The sequence below is a fragment of the Filicampus tigris genome, chromosome 19, assembly GCF_054856515.1.
Source record: "Filicampus tigris isolate MCC_2025a chromosome 19, RoL_Ftig_1.0, whole genome shotgun sequence".
Taxonomy (NCBI): Eukaryota; Metazoa; Chordata; class Actinopteri; order Syngnathiformes; family Syngnathidae; genus Filicampus; species Filicampus tigris.
Genome location: NC_141235.1, coordinates 520,836 through 539,518, shown reverse-complemented (window position 1 = coordinate 539,518; position 18,683 = coordinate 520,836). Strand labels below are relative to the sequence as shown.

General features: G+C 52.9%; 1 protein-coding gene across 1 annotated transcript; it reads left to right on the top strand.

Moving 5' to 3' along the window:
• The first annotated feature begins 326 nt into the window (after window positions 1–326).
• On the top strand, window positions 327–18,072 carry abca5 (ATP-binding cassette, sub-family A (ABC1), member 5). The gene is made up of 38 exons (XM_086016778.1): window positions 327–796; window positions 1,346–1,500; window positions 2,043–2,223; window positions 2,602–2,775; window positions 2,879–2,976; window positions 3,418–3,644; window positions 3,721–3,862; window positions 4,525–4,713; window positions 5,050–5,197; window positions 5,758–5,938; window positions 6,477–6,535; window positions 6,608–6,894; window positions 7,004–7,123; window positions 7,243–7,381; window positions 7,480–7,570; window positions 7,666–7,805; window positions 8,018–8,137; window positions 8,466–8,676; window positions 8,797–8,963; window positions 9,025–9,152; window positions 9,509–9,646; window positions 10,033–10,146; window positions 10,773–10,943; window positions 11,520–11,633; window positions 11,838–11,975; window positions 12,062–12,121; window positions 12,388–12,479; window positions 12,587–12,722; window positions 13,159–13,276; window positions 13,764–13,855; window positions 14,231–14,397; window positions 14,777–14,852; window positions 14,929–15,023; window positions 15,513–15,632; window positions 15,719–15,871; window positions 16,463–16,542; window positions 16,631–16,686; window positions 17,096–18,072. Exons 2-38 carry the CDS (start codon window positions 1,387–1,389, stop codon window positions 17,246–17,248), a joined length of 4,989 nt encoding a protein of 1,662 aa, XP_085872904.1. The 5' UTR covers window positions 327–796; window positions 1,346–1,386; the 3' UTR covers window positions 17,249–18,072.
• Window positions 18,073–18,683: the final 611 nt, after the last annotated feature.

Below are 18,683 nucleotides of genomic sequence, written 5' to 3'. Positions count from 1 at the left end.
CTTTATTTAAATGACCGGTATATAAATCGCTCAGGTGCATTCACTTCAAATCACGTTGTGTTATGCCAAGTTTTGTTTATTAAAGAGAATAATGTTTAATATAGTAGGTTATGTTGTGCCGTTCGGCGTGAACGGGTGTTTCCTGTGTCTCCTGGGGGTCGCCGTTGTCGAGTGACGTCAGGTTTCCCCCCCATCCCTAATTTCGCGATTTGGGCTTCCCATCACGCAAACAAAATACAGCACTGATTGGTTAACGCAACAAAGGAAAAGCGGGTCGTTTGCTCCAAACACGCAGCACCTCGATGGCTCTTTGAGGTGAAAAGTCTTTTTGTTATGTAAAGTCACTGTGATTTTTGTTAATTGGGCTGTTTTGTTTTCGTTTTCATGTCGCGTTTATGACGTCAGAAGGGTTACTTCAGCCTCAAGCCTTTGTCAATCATCCACAGAACAGCTCCGGTTGGTCGACGTCGTGGTCATGAAAACAAAAGCAACAACGAAAAGGTTGTTTTGATGAAACTCGGACCACATCGACGACCCTGTGGGGGTTCAAGCGAACCCCTTGATTTGATACACGCTGAGTTGCGTCTATTGTTTTGGTGACGTTTATGACGTTAACTGTTGCCCCAGACGATTGACGCGAGCCGCTGTCAATCATACGAAGAGCAGCTATGATTGGTGGACGTTGCATTTTGTGGGGCGTGCCCTTTGACAACAGGAAGTAAGTGACGAACGCTGTGAGACAAACCCAAACGAGCAACCTCGCAAAGGAAAGGCCTTCACAATCTTCATGTTCTACGTGAGTTTAGCAAATTCTTTTCTTTTTTCCTTTTCATCACCAATTCTCTGATTGAGTGTCTGACGATTGCTAGCTTGATTGATTTGTAAGCGCGGTGATACCAACAGAAACAATGATGATATTATTGTTTTTAATCATTTTTAAAATACTGATAATTATTACTTCCGACAGTGATAGAGTAAATATTATTGACAAGAGTGGGCGTCCAGCTCGGTAGTTGGAAAGTAGCTGTTTGGCGGGGCGCCGTTTGTTCAACATTTATTGGCTGTAATGGGACGACTCCTTTATAGTGAAATTAACCAGGCTCGATGTTTAGTTTAATTTTTAGTTTTATTTAAATAAGTGATAGTGATTAAAACGTAGTGCGTGTTTGCTTTCAACTTAATGCTGTGTGAAAACAAAGAAGGAATTCAGGCACATTTTCTGCGTGGCCTTTATGTGCGTGTGTGTGCGTGCACGTGCATTAGTATATGTATTTTTGCATGTTTGTTTTCGTGTGTGCTTGTGGCACATCAATATCAATAATATGTGTGTGCGTGTGTGTTCCAGGTGAGGCCAGCACTGGGCAGACGAGCTGCGGTGGGGACGTCATGCGCGCCAAGCACGCCGGGAGTAGCAGAGATGCTGCAGTGTGGCAGCAAACCCGAAGTCTCCTGTACAAAAATGTGCTCATCAAGTGGAGGACCAAACAGCAGAGCTTGCAGGTCTTTCTCTCTTCGCTTCCTTCTTCCAAGGAACAAATGTGAAGCCACAGCAGAATAGAGAGAGCGGTCCTTCTGACCTGCTTGTGACAGCTGTGATTTCTTTTGAAGGCACTGGATGGGCCTGCTGAAGTCCAGAAGCCACATTTTCCTTGGAAAACTATTTCAACCTTTGTTCTTAATTATAGGGAAAGTCTTTTAATTGTATAATTTCAAATGATTACACATAAAAAAATATAACTGGGCTTTTAAACATGAGCATCTTTTGAAGTAGAAATGAGCTGAACAGAATAAAATGTGAACTTTCTAAATCAGTCATAAAATGTGGTAATTAGAGGTAGCAAAAAAATCTCAATTTGGGTTTTTTATTTCCCCCAAAATATATTTTGGGAGAAATGGTATGAGCTCAATAGTTTGCATGGCTTGAATCAGTCCCAGAAATGGGAGGAGGATCGAGCTGGCGTGAGTGCTCAAAAGTGTGTTCACGTTCACGTCATCTGTTGGTGTCTGACTTGGGGCCGAACAACTGTGGAATGTCCTTGCAGGAAGTCATCCTGCCGCTGCTGCTGCTGGCTCTGCTGATCATCATCAGCAGTCAAAATCCGCACGTCTCCTACGCCGGCGTGTCCACCGTTGAGCTGGAGACGGACGCCGGCGTCTTCACCAGCGTGGGCTACACGCCCGTCACCAACGTCACCAGCCGCATCATGGACGAGGTGGCCCGCGGTAGGCGTCAGGCGCACGCGCCCGCAAACACGTACGCGCACCACCAAACGGCACATGTTGGCGGCCGCGCCAGCATGCCCGCAGCCCAACCTTTTTGGACTCAGGATCTACTTTTTAAGCAGCCAACCTCTCGCGAGCATTCACACGTACGCACACGCATGCTATCTATGACGAGCAATAGCCATAATTCATCCAAATAATAATAACAGGCCCACAAAAAAATCGCCCCCCCCCCCCCGAACACCCCTGGCGGTTGACTTGGGACCGGTTGGGCGCGCTTGCTCTAATCACTCGTACTGCAACTTGACACTCATGCATGGTTTCTTTGCACTCCCTCTCACGGGCGCGTTGACTTGATTTTGTGCGGGTCGCCGGCAGAGCTCCCGGTCAATTTGGAGACCTTCGTCAGCGAGGAGGCGCTGGAGAACGCCAGCGCGTACGATCCGTCGGGCCTGGTGGGCGTGGTGTTCGCCGACGCCCGGGCCACCTCCTACAGCCTGCGCTTCCCCTACAACCAGCTGCCGCAGCCCAGCGACTTCACCGAGTCCGTCGGTAACGTGCGGGGGCGGAGGCGCGACGTCCACCACGGCGGCGCTTCCCACGCGCTCCCTCGGCATTCAGCCGTCCTGTTTTGCGCTTGCTTTCTGCTCCGCAGGCGACTGTCTGAGCAGCTCCGTCAACTGCCGGGCGGCCAACTACTGGCACTCGGGATTCGTGCGCCTCCAGCTGCTGATGGACGCCGCCATCATCCAGGTGAGGCGCGGTTGGCATCTGAAGTGGCCATTTTGGACGATTTTCTGACAGAACCAGAAACTAGGAACCAATTCATTATCATGACTAGTGTCGTTTTGAGTCATTTATGATTATTTTTTTTTAATTTAAGGGATGTAAAGCGTCATAATTTGCCGATCGATCAATGACGTCATTATGTCGCAAAATAAGCCGCGACAGCAAACGCGACCAAGTTCTGAATAATCAAGCTTTCTCCATTTGCGACTGGATTTTTTTTTTCTTTCCAATATTTTGACATTTGTTTTTCGGGGGGGCGGTGTTTCCAGCCCCATTTTCCGTGCACTCAGTGTTTTGGGGAGACTTTTGTGGGAGTCAGTTAGTTTGTCGCCGATGGGCTCCCAAATGGCGATGGCGCAAAGGCGAATGCAAGGAAGGTTGAGTCGCGTTGGCGATGTCCGACAGATGCAGACCAAGCGCGCGGTGTGGAGCGAGCTGGACGTGACGGCGGTGATGATGGGTCAGCCGGGCTGGGTGGAGGTGCACAAGTTCCCGCGCGCCCTGATCTCCATCTACCTGGTGCTGGCCTTCACGCCCTTCGTCACCTTCCTCATCGTCAACGTGGCGGCCGAGAAGGAGCGGCGCATCAAAGACACCATGGCCATGATGGGGCTCTACGACTCGGCCTTCTGGTAAACGGCGGCTCGCCGACACCGGTGGGGCCGCTCGCCGCGTCTCTCAAGCCTGCATGCGTGCGTGTGCGCGCAGGATGTCGTGGGGCCTGGTGTACGCCGTCCTGGTGAGCGCCATGTCCGTCCTGATGGCCGTCATCGCCACCTGCACGGCGCTCTTCCCCAACAGCAACTTCCTGCTGGTCTTTTCCCTCATCTTCCTCTACGGCATTTCCTCTGTGAGTAGCGCCGACTTGACTTCACCACTCCGCCTCCATTCTTGTCCGGATGAAACTTGTCAACTGACTTGGACGTAGTTCCATTGGACAACAGATGGCGGCAAAGCGCTACTTTGGATTCACTGAAAGCCCTTTGATCCAGTTGCTAGGCAACACGACGCCACAAGACGCCGTCACATTAAGTAAACCACATCATCTCGCTTCGATATCTTTGCACCCTGATCCCACCGGGTGGAGGCAAAGCTCTGCTTTTGTCAAAATGGAATGACACTATTTTTGTCTCATTTGAATGCCTCAACTCACTTCGACCTAGTTCCTTGGCACCACGGTGCCACAAGAGGGCGTCGGAGTAATGCTGTTTGTCTAAATGAACCAGCTCGACTGGCGTCGATGCCTTCGGATGGTGGCAAAGGACTAGTTTTGTCAAAACAAAATTCCTTGGCTCACTTCAGTAGTTTCATGGCACCGAGATGTTACCAAAGGATTGCAAAGCACTACCTCTGTCTAAATGATCCTCCTCAACTCCCTTCACTTTTTTTCCTTGGCACGAAGACGCGAGCAAATAGCGGCACCGCACTATTTTTGTCAACTTGTCGCGCTTTGGGTGGATTCGCTGTGAGTGTTTGTTGAGCTCAGGAGGAATGTTTTGCGCCTGTGCACAGATCTTCTTCTCGTTCATGCTGACGCCGTTGTTCAAGAAGCCAAAGTTTGCCAGCACGGTGGGCTCCATGCTGACGGTGGTCTTCGGATGCTCGTCGCTCTTCACCATCCTGATGAAGGATTTCCCGCAGCCGCTGGTGTGGATGCTGTGCCTGCTCTCGCCCTCGGCCTTCTCCATCGGCGTCGCTCAGGTGCCGCGCGTGCGGAACACACCGGGGCTTTTCTTGGCTCCCAACCGGCCGCATGTGCAATGTTTTGACGATTCTGCCAATCGGGCCGTTGATTATTTGAGGAAGTGGGTAAAAAGTGATTCCTGTGAGGCGCAGGAACTACTTTTGTCCACTTCCGGGTTGGCCTTCCCGTGTTGTGCATTTGTGACTTTGAACGTGCGCGGCCGGAGGGGCGGGGCGGGTGACGCGGGTGGCAGCGAACGAGAGCGCGGGCTCGGCCGTTTGCCGCTCGAGTGCTCGCGCGGCCGCCCGCCCGCCCGCGTCGGCCCGCTTGCGTCAACGCAAGTGTGATCTCAGGTGGTGTACCTGGAGGCTCAAGGAGAGGGCGCCGTCTTCTCCTCCCTGGCCAGCGGGCCTCATCCGCTCTATGTGCCGCTGCTGATGCTGCTCTTGGACTGCCTGGTCTACCTGCTGCTGGCCGTCTACTTGGACCAGGTGCTGCCAGGTGAGCGCTCGTCAAACAACGCCTTTCCACGCCGGCCATTGTCAGACCGCCGTTTTTCGAGCAGGCTCTCGTGTTTGATTGAAGCCTTGCCGTTCCGTGGAAGTCCGCAGTCCAACGTAGTTGAACAAAAGTCTGTTGCTTTTTTGGTGAGAGAAAACGTGAACTTTGTGACACCTCGAACATGCGAGCAGTTGTTCAGTCTCTCGGAGCGGCCTTTGGCAGCAAAGTAAGCTGCGTTTGTTGCTGAATGCATTGAGGGCCAACCCACGGGTCACGTAAGTAGCGCCACACATCCTCTGCGAAATGGACACAGCAACTGTTGGAGCTTGAAATAGTTGGACTGCCTTCCGCCGGCTTGGCCTCATGAGCGCACTCGGCGGGCAGGCCCTCCTCCGCCCCTCCGTGAACAAAAGAGAAAAAGAGCTTTTTGCCTCCGAGTGAGGTGCAACTCAGGACCAAAACTTGGACTTGACTTTGATTTCATGACTACTTGCCCAAGTCTCAGTTGTCAATGCGGATTCTGCTTTTCTTCTTCTTGCCGCTGCCAACGTCCGCGGCAGACGAGTTTGGGATGAGGAGGTCCTTGCTGTACTTCCTGAAGCCGTCCTATTGGTCCAAACGCAGCGAGCGCTACATGGAAGTGAGCTCGGTGTACGACGCCGAGGCCAACGGCGCCGCCGCCCCCGCCGGCGAGTCGGCGGAGGCCGTCTCGCCCGAGTTCCGAGGCCGAGAGGCCGTCCGGTAAGTGGGCTGCCGTTGTGAGGCCGTGTCGCTTTTCTGATCATCGGGGATGAGCTTTGAATTGCTCGGGGCCCTTCAAATTTCTTTTGACGGCTCAGAGTCAGCGTTGCCAAATTAGCGGTTTGGTTGCGCAATTGAGACCCTTTTGCAAGCCTTTTGGCAGCCAGCTCTTTTCGAAAAAAGGCACTGACAACAAAGCAACAGACAAGAGGGGTGGGAACGTTTTCACCTCGTTGTGCACGTGACAAGCGAGAGAAGGAAACACTCGCTTTGACATTACCCAAAAACATTCCATTATTTCAAATCCTTGAGAAAATGGTGTCGCCGAAATAAAGGGGAACATTTTTTTTTTTTAAATAAACAATGTCGTGATTTGCTTTTCATATAAACAAAGTAGGGCAAACTCATTTTTGGATTTGACGTAATGTCACAGTGCCCCGATGAAACGTGATGACTCATCATGCCGTCGTGTTGACTTTTCTTTGCATGTTGTTCCTCTCTGCGTGTGTGTGTGTGTGTGTGGCGCCCTCGATGGCAGCATCAACAACATCAGCAAGGTGTACAAAGACAAGGAGAAGAGCGTGGAGGCACTCCGAGGTCGGCGCCGTCGCTCGGGATCCTCACCAAAGAAATGGCGGGCGGCGCTCATTGCAGCCTTTGCGTCTGCAGGTCTGACCTTTGACATTTACGAGGGCCACATCACGGCTCTGCTGGGCCACAGCGGCTCGGGGAAGTCGACGCTGCTCAACATCCTGTGCGGCATCTGCCCGGCCAGCGCCGGCTCGGCCGCCATCTACGGCACCCCGGTGGGCGAGCTGGCCGACGGGCCGCGGATGAAGCGGCTGGTGGGCGTCTGCCCGCAGTTCAACATCCTCTTTGACGTCCTCACCGTGGACGAGCACCTCAGGATCTTCGCCGCCATTAAGGGCATCCCGCCGGCCCACGTGGACGCCGAGGTAAAACGCCATCTCCTACTCCCGCTAAATGTCATCCTGCTCCGAGAAATTCCGGTACCTCAAATTGGCCTTCCCCGCCGAAGTCAAATTTTGCTTCTTACTCGGAAAGGTGTCCAAAGTGCTGAAGGATCTGGACTTGGAGAAGATCATGACGGCTCAGGCCAAAAATTTGAGCTCGGGCCAGAAGAGGAAGCTCTCAGTGGGCATCGCCATCCTGGGGGACCCCAAGGTACCCCCCTTGATGTCCACCCTGGATCCCACTGGCTTGATTTCTCAAGTTGGGCGCGGCGGCGGCCGGCGCGGCTCCCGTTTGACGACGACAGTGACGCCCGGGCGGGCCTTTTTCAGGTCCTGCTCCTGGACGAGCCGACGGCCGGCATGGACCCGGTCTCCCGCCATCAGGTGTGGTCCCTCCTGCAGAGTCGCAGAGCCGGCCGAGTGCTCGTCCTCAGCACGCACTACATGGACGAGGCCGACATCCTTGCCGGTGGGTGTGTACCCTGCAGCCGTTGGGGCGTGCTGTTGAGGTGAGATTGCGCAATGAGTGTGAAACGCCCATTGCGCTCTTCTGCGCTGCGTGTCCAGATCGCAAAGCGGTGATCTCGCAGGGCCGGCTGAAATGCGTGGGCTCGTCCATGTACCTGAAGACCAAGTGCGGCGTGGGCTATCATCTCAGGTACCACCCGCGCTCGGCCGGTGCTCCGCTTCAACCCTGGCCACGTGACCACCTATTCCCCCCCCCCCCCCCCCCCCCCCCGTGTCCCCCGGCAGGATGTCCATCGGCGACCGCAGCGATGCCGGCAAGATTTCCTCGCTGGTGCAGCGGCACGTTCCCAAAGCCAAACTGACTCGGCAGCAGGAGGCGGAGCTAAACTTCACGCTGCCTTTCGAGAGCATGGACGCCTTCGCAGGTGCGGCCGAGCGAGCGCTGCCTTCGCTTGCCACTTGAACATGCGGCATCGTCTTTGCCCACTCACAGGAGATGCGATTTTTCCCTTTGTGGTAGTTCCCCAGGGAGGCCACAAGATGGCAGCAAAGCGCTACTTTTCTATTAGACAAGTTCCGGCCTGGCACTCGACGTTGTCCCTCGAAAACGCGCGCTTGCATTTTGTTGTTTGGACAGGTTTGTTCTCCGAGTTGGACTCCCGACCCGACCTAGGCCTGGTCAACTATGGCGTTTCCATGACGACGCTGGAGGACGTCTTTCTGCGTCTGGAGGCGGAGGCTGAAGTGGACGAAGCAGGTGAGAGAGGCGCCAAAGCCGGAAAACTTTTGAACAACTTCAACTCGTGCTGTTGCTTTTAATTTGATTTATTTATTTTATGTCACTAAACAAACAACAATAATTGGTTGATTGGGGGGGAAATTGTGTTACGAATGCAAAATAATGTTTGGTTAATCAATGTTAATGGACATAATAATCAAGTCATTGGTTCTAAAAATCTTCGATAGTGACAGCAGCACTAATGCAAATTTTGGGGGGTTTATGTTTCGCATCCCGATGGGGAATATCGGATGAGTTTGCAATCTGTGGCCTGACGCGTCCTTGTGTTGTGCTGTCGCCCAAAAAGTCTACAGCGTGTTCAACCGGGAGGCGGCGGAGGACGAGCGCGACGCTCCGCTGGCGTCGGGCGGCGACAACGAGGCGGACCGGCGGCTGCTGATGTTCTCGGACCGGTCGGAATTGGCGCGGGGGGCGGCGCTGTGGCGCCAGCAGTTCAGTTCGGTGGCGTGGCTCCACATGCTCAACTTGTGGCGCGAGAGGAAGGCCTTGGTTTACGTGTGAGTGCGCCGACGCCGACACTTAGCCCGGCTAATTGATTGCTGGAGCGGGAGTGGCATTTTTGGAGTGCTGCCAGTAGCCGGAGCGGCGCTAACGAGAGCGCGCCGGTTGGCCGGCAGTCTGTCCTTGTTGCTGGTGTTTGTAGCCATCTTGCTGGTCCTGTCCTTGTCCACCGGGAACATCCTGATCCACTCGCCGGACCGGCAGTTCCGGCCCATCTACCTCCTGGGCAGAACGCAGCCCCCGCGCAGATACGCCAGCAGACTCCTGGTGTGCAACTCCACAGGTGACAACTGGCACGCACGTTGGCGTGTTTGCGCTCCGGCCTCACGTGCGGCCTTCGGCAGGGACGGATATTTCCGACTTCATCCGCAACCTGGAAGGGCAGGACCTCGCGGTGGAAGTGAGCAATCGCTGCGACTACATGGCGACGGCGCCGCACAGCGCCGCCATCAACGTGACGGGATCCAGCAAGGTCACTAGAGCACACGTTTCTGGCTCGTTTTTTTTTTTCCTCCCGCAATCGAAATTCATGCAAATGACGGTGGTCTGTTACAGTCATAACGATTCAAACACGAGTCAAAAACATGCTTTGGCGTGATTGTCGCTGGCAATCATAGAAATGCAAAGCGATCCTCCTCATAGGCATCGGTCGATGTCGTAGATGCGCGGCGGCTTTGAAAGGCGGGGCCGGGCCCGCCGAGCTCGTTGTCCGGCGCGACCCTGCGTCGAGTTGTGGCCGTCGCAGCTGCCGTGTTGCTCGTGGCCGCTTTTGGGCGGCTTGCGCGCAGCAGTTGAGTCGAGCGGAGTGGAATGTTGTGTTTGGCGCAGGGCTTCCGGTACAGCTTGGCCTTCAACAGCACCACGGTGCACTCGTTACCCATGAGCGTCAACATCCTCAGCAACGCGCTGCTCAGAGGGCTGAACAGCACGGCGCGCATCCAAACTTGGACCAAACCCTTCGACTATGTGAGTGTTGCCACGGCGCCGCCTTTGTCCTCGGCCTGAAATCCAAATCAAACGCAGGAAGCCTTATTGGAAAAAGGTCCGGTTAAATGTGGCCCTTGACCGCGGTACGCTTTTCACCCAATTTTTTGAACACATTCAACTTTAAAAGAAAGGGCCAATTTTGCTGATTTTTCAGTGTCGCAAAGTGAAGAAGTAAATGTATTGTAAGGCAAAGGTTGTGCCTCCGATGCACATCTTTATTGTTGTCAGCGTGAATGGACCCAAAAAGCAAAGAATTGACTTGATGTGATATTGTTTCAATTGATCAGTGATGGTAAATTGAAGAAAGTGCGCCCTGACAAGCCGGCGCTTTGCGGCGCCGTCGCCGTCTGCTTTGCGTCCCACAGAAACTGCCGCAGGCCACGGCGCACGTGCTGCTCTTCATCGAGTCCATCTTGCTGGGAATGCTGGCGGCCGGCATGCCCGCCTATTTTGCCATGGAGCACATGCGGGACCGAGAGGTAAGCGGCCGGCGCCCGCCAACCCCTTCGCCAACCCCTTCGCCAAACGCTTCCAAATTGCTCTTGCGCTATGAAGCCACCGTTTTCCCTCCAAAACTGGCTACTCATGTTGGCTTTCTGGGTGGGGTCATTTATCTCATGAAACAATTTATGACTTGATTTATCGTGAAGAGTAAATGTTGCAGCGATTTCGCTCCTTATTAAAATAAGACTGCTTTACATGTTTCAATCATCCGTTTTCCAAAATCAGTTGCTTAAAAATGAATTGCATTTATTCATTTGTGTTCATTTGTCATATTTGCTTTGCTTACAAAGTGCATGACAAGGATCTGCATTTTGCTGAAATGGTGGGTTGATTGTAATTCGATCATTCCTGACCGACAAAAGTGAAAAGTGAGGGCGCAACAGTTTTTTTTAATCGATTGAATCAACCACATCAATTATTATATCGTTACAATATTCAAGTTCTATTATTCATATCAAGTTTTTTGAAAAGCATGCATTTGAGCTCTTTATGGGGGGGGGGGGGGGGACAACCGTGTGTGCTTTGAAATGAAACGTGGCCCGGGATGAGGAGCAATAAATGTTTCCACGGCGGCCGCGTGCGTCGCCTTGTCTCCCCGCAGCTGAAGTGCCGCTCGACGCTGCGCGTGTCCGGGCTGCTCCCGTCGGCCTACTGGTGCGGCCAGGCGGCCATGGACGTGCCCTTCTACTACCTGATGGTGTCCTGCATGACCGTCATCCTCTTCTCCTTCCACACGGGCAGCCTGCTCACCCCCGGCCACCTCGGCGCCGTGGTCCGTGCCGCCTCTGCGCTCCGCGATCGCGCGCATGCCAGACATCGGCGCCCCGTTCATGTGCCTTCCACATCCGTCGGCAATACCTGAAAAACCCGCGGTATGCAGAGAGCGCGTGCAAAGCGTTCTTGGAGGCCTCCGTCCCACACGCTTCATGAAAGCGATTGTAGCACACGTTTGTGAGAGCGCCACTTTGACGAAGGAAGACTCTTGCTCGCACAGTTCTCCAACGCGGAGGCCAAGTGTGCTGGAGTCACGCGCTTTGGCACGTCCAACGTATCGTAGCCCAAAAAATAAAATACAAAATCTTCACATTTTTGGGGGGAAATTGTCCTGAGTTGTGCTGCGTGTTCCATAATAGCTCAGCGCTGCCATGCATGTGCTACTACAACGTGAATACTAATTCTTCCATTTAGTTGCTCATGTTTTTGTTCAAAAAAAATAATTGTAAAAAATCGCTAAAGTGAAAAATGTTCTAACCAATGCGTTTGTCCTAGTATTTCTCAGCCTAAGCGTGACCTGTGTGGCGGGGAGCCTGTGCTGATCTGTTGACGTGTGCGCCCCCCCCCCCCGCAGGTCTTCTGCACCGTCGGTTTTGTTCCGGCCGTCATCCTCTTCACGTACGTGTGCTCTTTCGGCTTCTCTCGGGTCCAAAGCAACAGAGACTTCTTTTCCATCATCTCCATGATGGTGAGCAACATGTGGTGGGCTCATCCAGGGCCTGGACCGCCACCGTCATTATTATCGCAAGGAATTCTGCTGCTCTTTGTGGCCTCAAACTCTTTTACAAATGTGATTTAAAAAAAAAAAAAAAACTGTGGTGAAGGGCTGAAAGTGTTTTTCACCTTGGCCCGCGCGGGCCCGTGCTCACGGCCGTTTGCGTGCGCGCGTCAGGCGTGCGTGGTGTCGGGCATGCTGGTTCACCTCCCGCTGGCGGGCAACAGCCAGGGGACGACGCAGTGGATGCACAACGCGCTGAGCATCTTCAACCCGCTCTACCCGCTCATGGGCTGCCTCAGCTGCATCGCCAAGGTACGAGTCCCGAGTGGCTGGACGACGTCCACTTGATTGATGGACTGATTGATTGATTGATTGATTGATTGGCTTTTGCTGCCCAGGCCACCTTCCATCACGATCGGGACTTGAGGTCGGACAACCTGCTCATCTCCGTTTTTGCGGTAAGTCCAAACTCATCGTCCAAAGTAGGGAGTGCAGCTCCTTAGTTTGACTTCTTGGGAAATCGTGTTCATGGCTGGCCACATAATGGTGCGCAGCTCCCGGGGTACTTCGGCACTTCTCCGACGCTCGAAGCGCTACTAGATGGCTTGTTCTGAAGCTGTTTTCAACACTTGCCCCAAATGCGAAGATGTCACGCCTGCCTCGCCGCGGTGGCGAAAGAAGAAGTGACGCTTGTGCCGCTGTTGTGTTTTTGTGCGCCGCTCAGCCGTACGTGCAGTGCGTGGTGCTGCTGTTGGCGCTGCGCTGGCTGGAGCGCTCTTGCGGCGGCGGGACCATCAGGCCCGATGGCTTGTGCAGGTCGGCAACCGCGTTCCTCGCTTTACCTTCTGTTCAAAACGACAACAAAAAAAACCCACCTTGCTTATGATTTGACCCCTCCCACACACTTAATAAACACCTGGCAGGATGTCGTCCAAGCGCAGGCCCAAAGCGGAGCGCAACCCCGAGGAAGGCCCGGAGCAGGAGCAGGAGCAGGACCGGGACGTTCGGATGGAGAAGGCTCGGGTCAAGGAGGCGCTCGGCTGCCGCGCCGGCGACGAGGTGAGAAGCAGACCGCTGCAACGCTTGGGCGGCTAGTTTGATCATATTTCAAATCTTTTCTGTTGTACTTTGTGTCCATGCCACACTTGTCCCGATAAGGGGCCAAGCATGCTCAGTCGTTTTTATTTTTCCTTGTAGTGGTTGTAGTGTAGTTAGGTTGGTTTTTTTTTTACATGATCACATTTTGGATTCGTATTTATGTGCGCTGCGCTTGTTAAAGTGCTCAATAAATGTTGGGAAAGTCTGCTCGCTTTAAAGCTATAACATATGAAAGCAGCATCGACGTTGTATGCCGCGAAGCCGGTCGGGCCCGACTGGAAAGTGGCGTAGCCACTGTCTGTTGCTTTCCCTTTTGCACCCGGTGCTGCCTGTGCTGCTCGTGAGCTGCCCGAGTGGCCATATATTGTTTGTCGTTTGTTATTGGTTTGCCCCGCAGAAGCCGCTGCTGGTGGCCAGCAACCTGAGGAAGAAGTACAAAAGTCGCAGGGAAGGTTTCGCTTTCAGCAAGAGCGGCAAAGTGGCCACCAAGAACGTCTCCTTCTGCGTCGGCAAAGGTGGGTGGGTCGCTTCGACTTGCGCACGAAAGCCGGCGAAAATTGAAAATGGGCCAAACGGAAACAACGAGCGCGCTCGCCCTGAAAACGGTCAAACGCCGTATCGCCGGCATGTGACCCCATCAAAAGTGGCCTGGGGATGGCGGCAAAGCTCGACTTTTGTCAAAACAAAGTTCCTCAGCTCGCTACGAGCTTACTGCTTTGGTCCGAGCACAAAGACAAAACCACCAAAAAGTACCAAGTGGCTAACCCAATGTACTTTTTGAGGTGGATTTTTCACACGCAGTCACTACGTGTGACCCCTTCAAACCTTTTTTTGAACGGCCACTTCAAAAAGTGTCATTCTAGCAACGAGATTTGGAGCTGACAGGCTTCCCAACGCTCGCGCTGCTCAAATTCCAGTTGGCTGCGTTCAGGGGCCTTTTTGGGGCCCTTTTGCCTCGCGACACTCTTTGACGTCGCCGTTCTCTCGCGTGTCGTCCTCCAGGCGAGGTTCTCGGGCTGTTGGGCCCCAACGGGTCGGGCAAGAGCACCGTCATGCACATGCTGTCTGGCGAGACGGAGCCCACGGCGGGACAGGTACGCGCGACATCACCCACATCAACAAACACACCTGTGTGCTTTTTTAGTTTTTGTGTTCACATTGACACACGCAAAGTACATTTTTTTTGCTTTGTTTGTTTACATTGAGCATTGGCGATGGAAGGAAATTTGTCCAATTCCGTGACAGCTGAGTTTCCATATAGACCTTGAATTTTTTCACGGCGAATTTTTTTGATCTTTGTTTTTGTCACCGGAATTTTTTGCAATGTTGACATTTTTCAATGGGCAGTTTTAAAGGGGAATAAAATTGAGTGTTAAAAAGTGGCATTGAATCTGTCGGTAAAGCTGAGACATTTGTGCGTTTCAATTTCTGAGTTTGAATTTCATGAAGAACTTGCGGCGTGTCCTCAGGTGCTGATGGGCACGGATTTTGGCGCGGGGGAGGGCCCCCCGCAGCACGTGGGCTACTGCCCGCAGGTCAACCCTCTGTGGCCCAGGATGACCCTGCACGAGCACCTGGAGCTCTACGCCGCCATCAAGGGGCTGAAGGGACACAACGTCCCCGGGATCATCCAGCGGTGGGTCCGCCGCCGTTGTCGTCGTCGTCGTCGTTGCCGCCGCCGCCGCCGTCGCCGTCGCCTCACTTGCTCTGTTCACATTTGGAAATTGCCATTTTCAACATATTGGCAACGCGGCGGAAGGCAGACAAGTTGAGGCATCTCACACGTCCCCAGAGTGCATATAAGCTTGCCTCAAAGAGCGTGGCGGAAAGTTTGTGTCGCCACGGGCGAAAAGATGTTGTAGTGGCGAGCAACGCCATGTCGAAAAGCCAGCGATGTTCAGCTTTGCTCGCGGTGCGTGTCGAGGTTGTATTTTGGGAAAGAATCTGCCATCAGAAGCGCTTTCTCCAAGCAAGACAAGTAAGCGTTGTTCTTGGCGCCTTTGTTTTTGGCGCAGTGTGGTGAACGCTCTGGAGCTGAAGGAGCACGTGCACAAGCAGGCCAAGTCTTTGTCCGCCGGACTCAAGAGAAAGGTGAGCGGACCGAACGCGCCTCACCCCCACCCCCCAAAAAACAACGGTCGTGTTGACGTTGCGCTCGTGTCGGCAGCTGTGCTTTGCGCTGAGCATGATCGGGAACCCTGAGACGCTCCTCCTGGACGAGCCGTCCTCCGGGATGGACCCCAAGTCCAAACAGCGCGTGTGGTCAGATTGCACTTGGCACATTCCTTCCTTCCTTCCTTATTAATATTCAGATGTATCACAACACATCCGAAGAAGTCCACTTCTTTAGTCAAATGTATACTACGTTTATTATTTGAATTAGTCAGCCAGTTATTTAATCAAATGAATTGAAAAAGTCAAAGTCCTTTGAATGTTGTTATTATTAGAGAATGAAATACAAACCGTACATATAAGATAGTTGATTAGAGCAGAAGATTACATTTTCGTTAGATTATATTTAAATTGAGCAATTACTTAGAAGCCTGAAAACGATGCCATATTTTTAATTGCTCATCCTCATTTGTGAATTTGTTTAAGAATTCTGGAATCAATTTACAAAAACAAAAGAAGAAAGCATTTGAGGGGTTGCCTTGTCCCCTGAGTTTTGCCTAACAAGGTGACTGGAGCGGCGCCATTGCGGTGGCGTGTTGACGTCGGCTTTTGCGTGCGTGCGTGTGCGTGCGTGCTTAGGAGGGCCATCCGCGCCGCCATGAAGGACCGTCAGCGCGGCGCCGTGCTGACCACGCACTACATGGAGGAGGCGGAGGCCGTGTGCGACCGCGTGGCCATCCTGGTGTCGGGCCGCCTCAGGTGCGTCTCGTTTCGTGCGGCCCCCCGCCTGGGAGCTTCCAAAGTCGGACGCTTGCTCTGCCTTGCGTCCCGTCCCCGTCCCGCAGGTGCCTGGGCTCCATCCAGCATCTGAAGGCCAAGTACGGCCGAGGGTACGGCCTGGAGCTGAAACTCGGGGAGGACGCCACGGGGCTCCGGCAGGCGGCGCCGCTGCACAAGGAGATCCTGGCCGTCTTCCCGCACGCCTGCAGACAGGAGAGGTGACAGCAGCCGTGTCCCCCGCCGGGCCTCTTCCCAGGCAGCCGTCGTGCAAGCGGCGCTGGCCACACGAAGGCAAAACAAATCCTGCCCTTCGTGCAGCACTTTGACCTCCTTTTGGTGGCGCCAGTTGCAGTCGGAATCCAAATGCTGAGAGTTCAACTGTTGTTAACGCCGGCGGTTGCAGTCGTGGTAGCATTAAGGACGTTCGATACCACTTTTGTTTACACCGATACCATTGATGAGTACTCACTCAGATACAGACTAGCGATATCGTTCGGAACATAGAAAGACCTTGTGATACAGACTCTGACTTGCCAGTGATAGCACCAACCACTGCCAAGGAGGACTTATTCCATGTCGGATTTGTTGTTTTAAGTATCAGTGGCTGGTATCAGCGGCCTCCACGGGGACCTGATACCCTCAAATAAAGCCGGTAAGGTGTCGGGACCCGAACATCCCGAGTAGTATTGCTCGTATTCGCGGTGGCGGGCGTACTGGTGGTAGCGGCAGCGCTGGCCGTTGTGGCGGTGCTAATAAATGTTGAAGCCGCCACTTTGATGGCTCGCTTGCTCCTTTGTTTGTTGTGACAGCTTTGCCACGCTGATGGCGTACAAAATCCCCACGGAGGACGTCCGCTCTCTGGCCGCCGCCTTCTCGCAGCTGGAGCGCAGTCAGTCGCACGCACGCGCACGCTCACACGCAACGCGCCGAATGCGGTGACCTCATCAACTGAACGTGATGTCTTGGTTTTTGTGCAGTGAAGCAAACATTCAAGTTTGAGGAGTACAACTTCTCGCAGTGCACTCTGGAACAGGTGAGACATCCGGGCGGCATCTTCATCTTCACCATCTTCCTCCTACTCGCGATAGGTAGTAGCGCGTGCAAACTAAAATATCGAATGTTGGGAAATGACCCTAAATGGCCATTTTCTGCAGAAAAATCCTCGGATGTCTTTGAGTTAAGCGCTGCATCGAGATGATGATGCGTCGCCGCCTATTTTCGAATTCCTGCTTGGAAAGGTTTCTAACTAGTGCCACGGTGATGCTGAGTTGGGTTCGCTCTCCAAAAGCATTTGCCATTATGTGTTAGCGTGACGCTCACAGAGTGTCGTTGGGGATGGATTCTTCGTTGCCGTCTCCCGAATCACTCCAAAGGCATTTCCGGTGGACATTTTCTCACCTGACGACCGTGGCCCCCAATGGTGTCTTGTGGCGCGTCCGCAGGTCTTCCTGGAGTTCGCCAAGGAGCAGGACGACGAGGGGGGCTCGCTCAGCACCACCTTCCAGTGGCGCCGCCTGACCAACGAGCAGTCGCTCGCCGACCAGCCGCTCGCCGATTGCGACAACCACGGCGACAGCGTCGTGCGGCAGCTGTGACGACCTCCCGCGCGCAAAAAAACAGACTGTGTGTGTGTGTGTGTGTGTGTGTGTGTGTGTGTGTGTGTGTGTGTGTGTGTGTGCGTGCGTGCGTGCGTGCGTAACGTCAAATCTTTATCGCCCCTTTCACGCTGCTCACCTTTGAGTCAAAAGCCACCTCAGTTTTGCAGGGACAGGACCAAAGGGTTTTTTTTTTGTTTTTTTTATGCATCGTGTTTTTAAAAGGAAGTGCGAATTGTCCAGGATGAAGGCACCAAAGCGTAAAGGCCGTTTAGACAGGACGCTGCCGAACCGTCGCTCGAGACTCGCCCCCCTTTTTGCTGAAAGCGATTGTCGCTGTCCCAGAAGCCACATCTGTGGGAACGTGCACTATGGACACCAGAATGTTTTCAATGCGCAAGCAGGTGTCTCAACTCTACTGTTGCACTAATTTGCTGAACAGACAGCCTGAAAGGGGCCTTTGCGTGTTGTTTGACAGCAATTCTGAAGGGAATGCGAGCCGTCAAGAAGGGAACCACCAAACAAAGTAAAAAAGATGATGAGAAGCGCTCGCTCTACCATTTCATCATTTGGACAAAAAGGCAGCATGAAAGGGGCTTAGTACGTGTTTTGAAGTGCAAGAGTGAGCCGTCCGAGATGGAAGCACCAAAGCGGCGCACGCGACTTTGGACGTTTGCTGTCGCGTCCCTTCATTTCACACCGACACGGACGCCGTCCCGGGCCGAGCTGAATTCGCAAGCTGACGTCATACATGTAGCACATGTCAGCCAGGACGCAGGCCTCCAAAAAAAAAAAATATTTATACCAGGGGTGGGCAAAGTATTTGTTTGGGGGAGGGGGGATATACATAAGCAACGGTCCTGGAATATTTGTTGTATTTTGTCTCTTTTCCTGAAACTGGTGAATTAAAATGTATTTAATAACATTTTTTGTTGCTTTGTAATTCATGTGATATTGTGTTCATTTAACATGCATAATTGACACCTATCGTAACTACATTTTTAATCCCAAATTTGAATAAGCAGAAAATGGAAAAACAAAACTGAAGTAAAAAATAGGCTTTGTCCTGTTGTTTAATGACCCAGGTGGGAGTCAAACCTTCATTAAAAATACTTTGGAACAAATATAACTTTACTACCGCAGCTTTTCATACTCTGGAAATGTGCACATTATTTAATTTTTACATATTTAATTTTATAAATGAATTGTCCAGCCTAGTCAATCAGAGCTGTCGTTAAGACGGCGATAGCTGTATTGACCAATGAGACGCGATGTACAATCGGCGATCGCGCAGCGCAATAAAAACAAAACACCCAATCGAGCGAGAAGGGTCCGGGTGAAGGGGGCGTTCCTGTTAAGACACAAGAACGCCCGCTGGGCGTTCCTGCCAGCGTTTTGTCGACCAATGAGAAGGATCCGGTTACAGCCGGGGTGT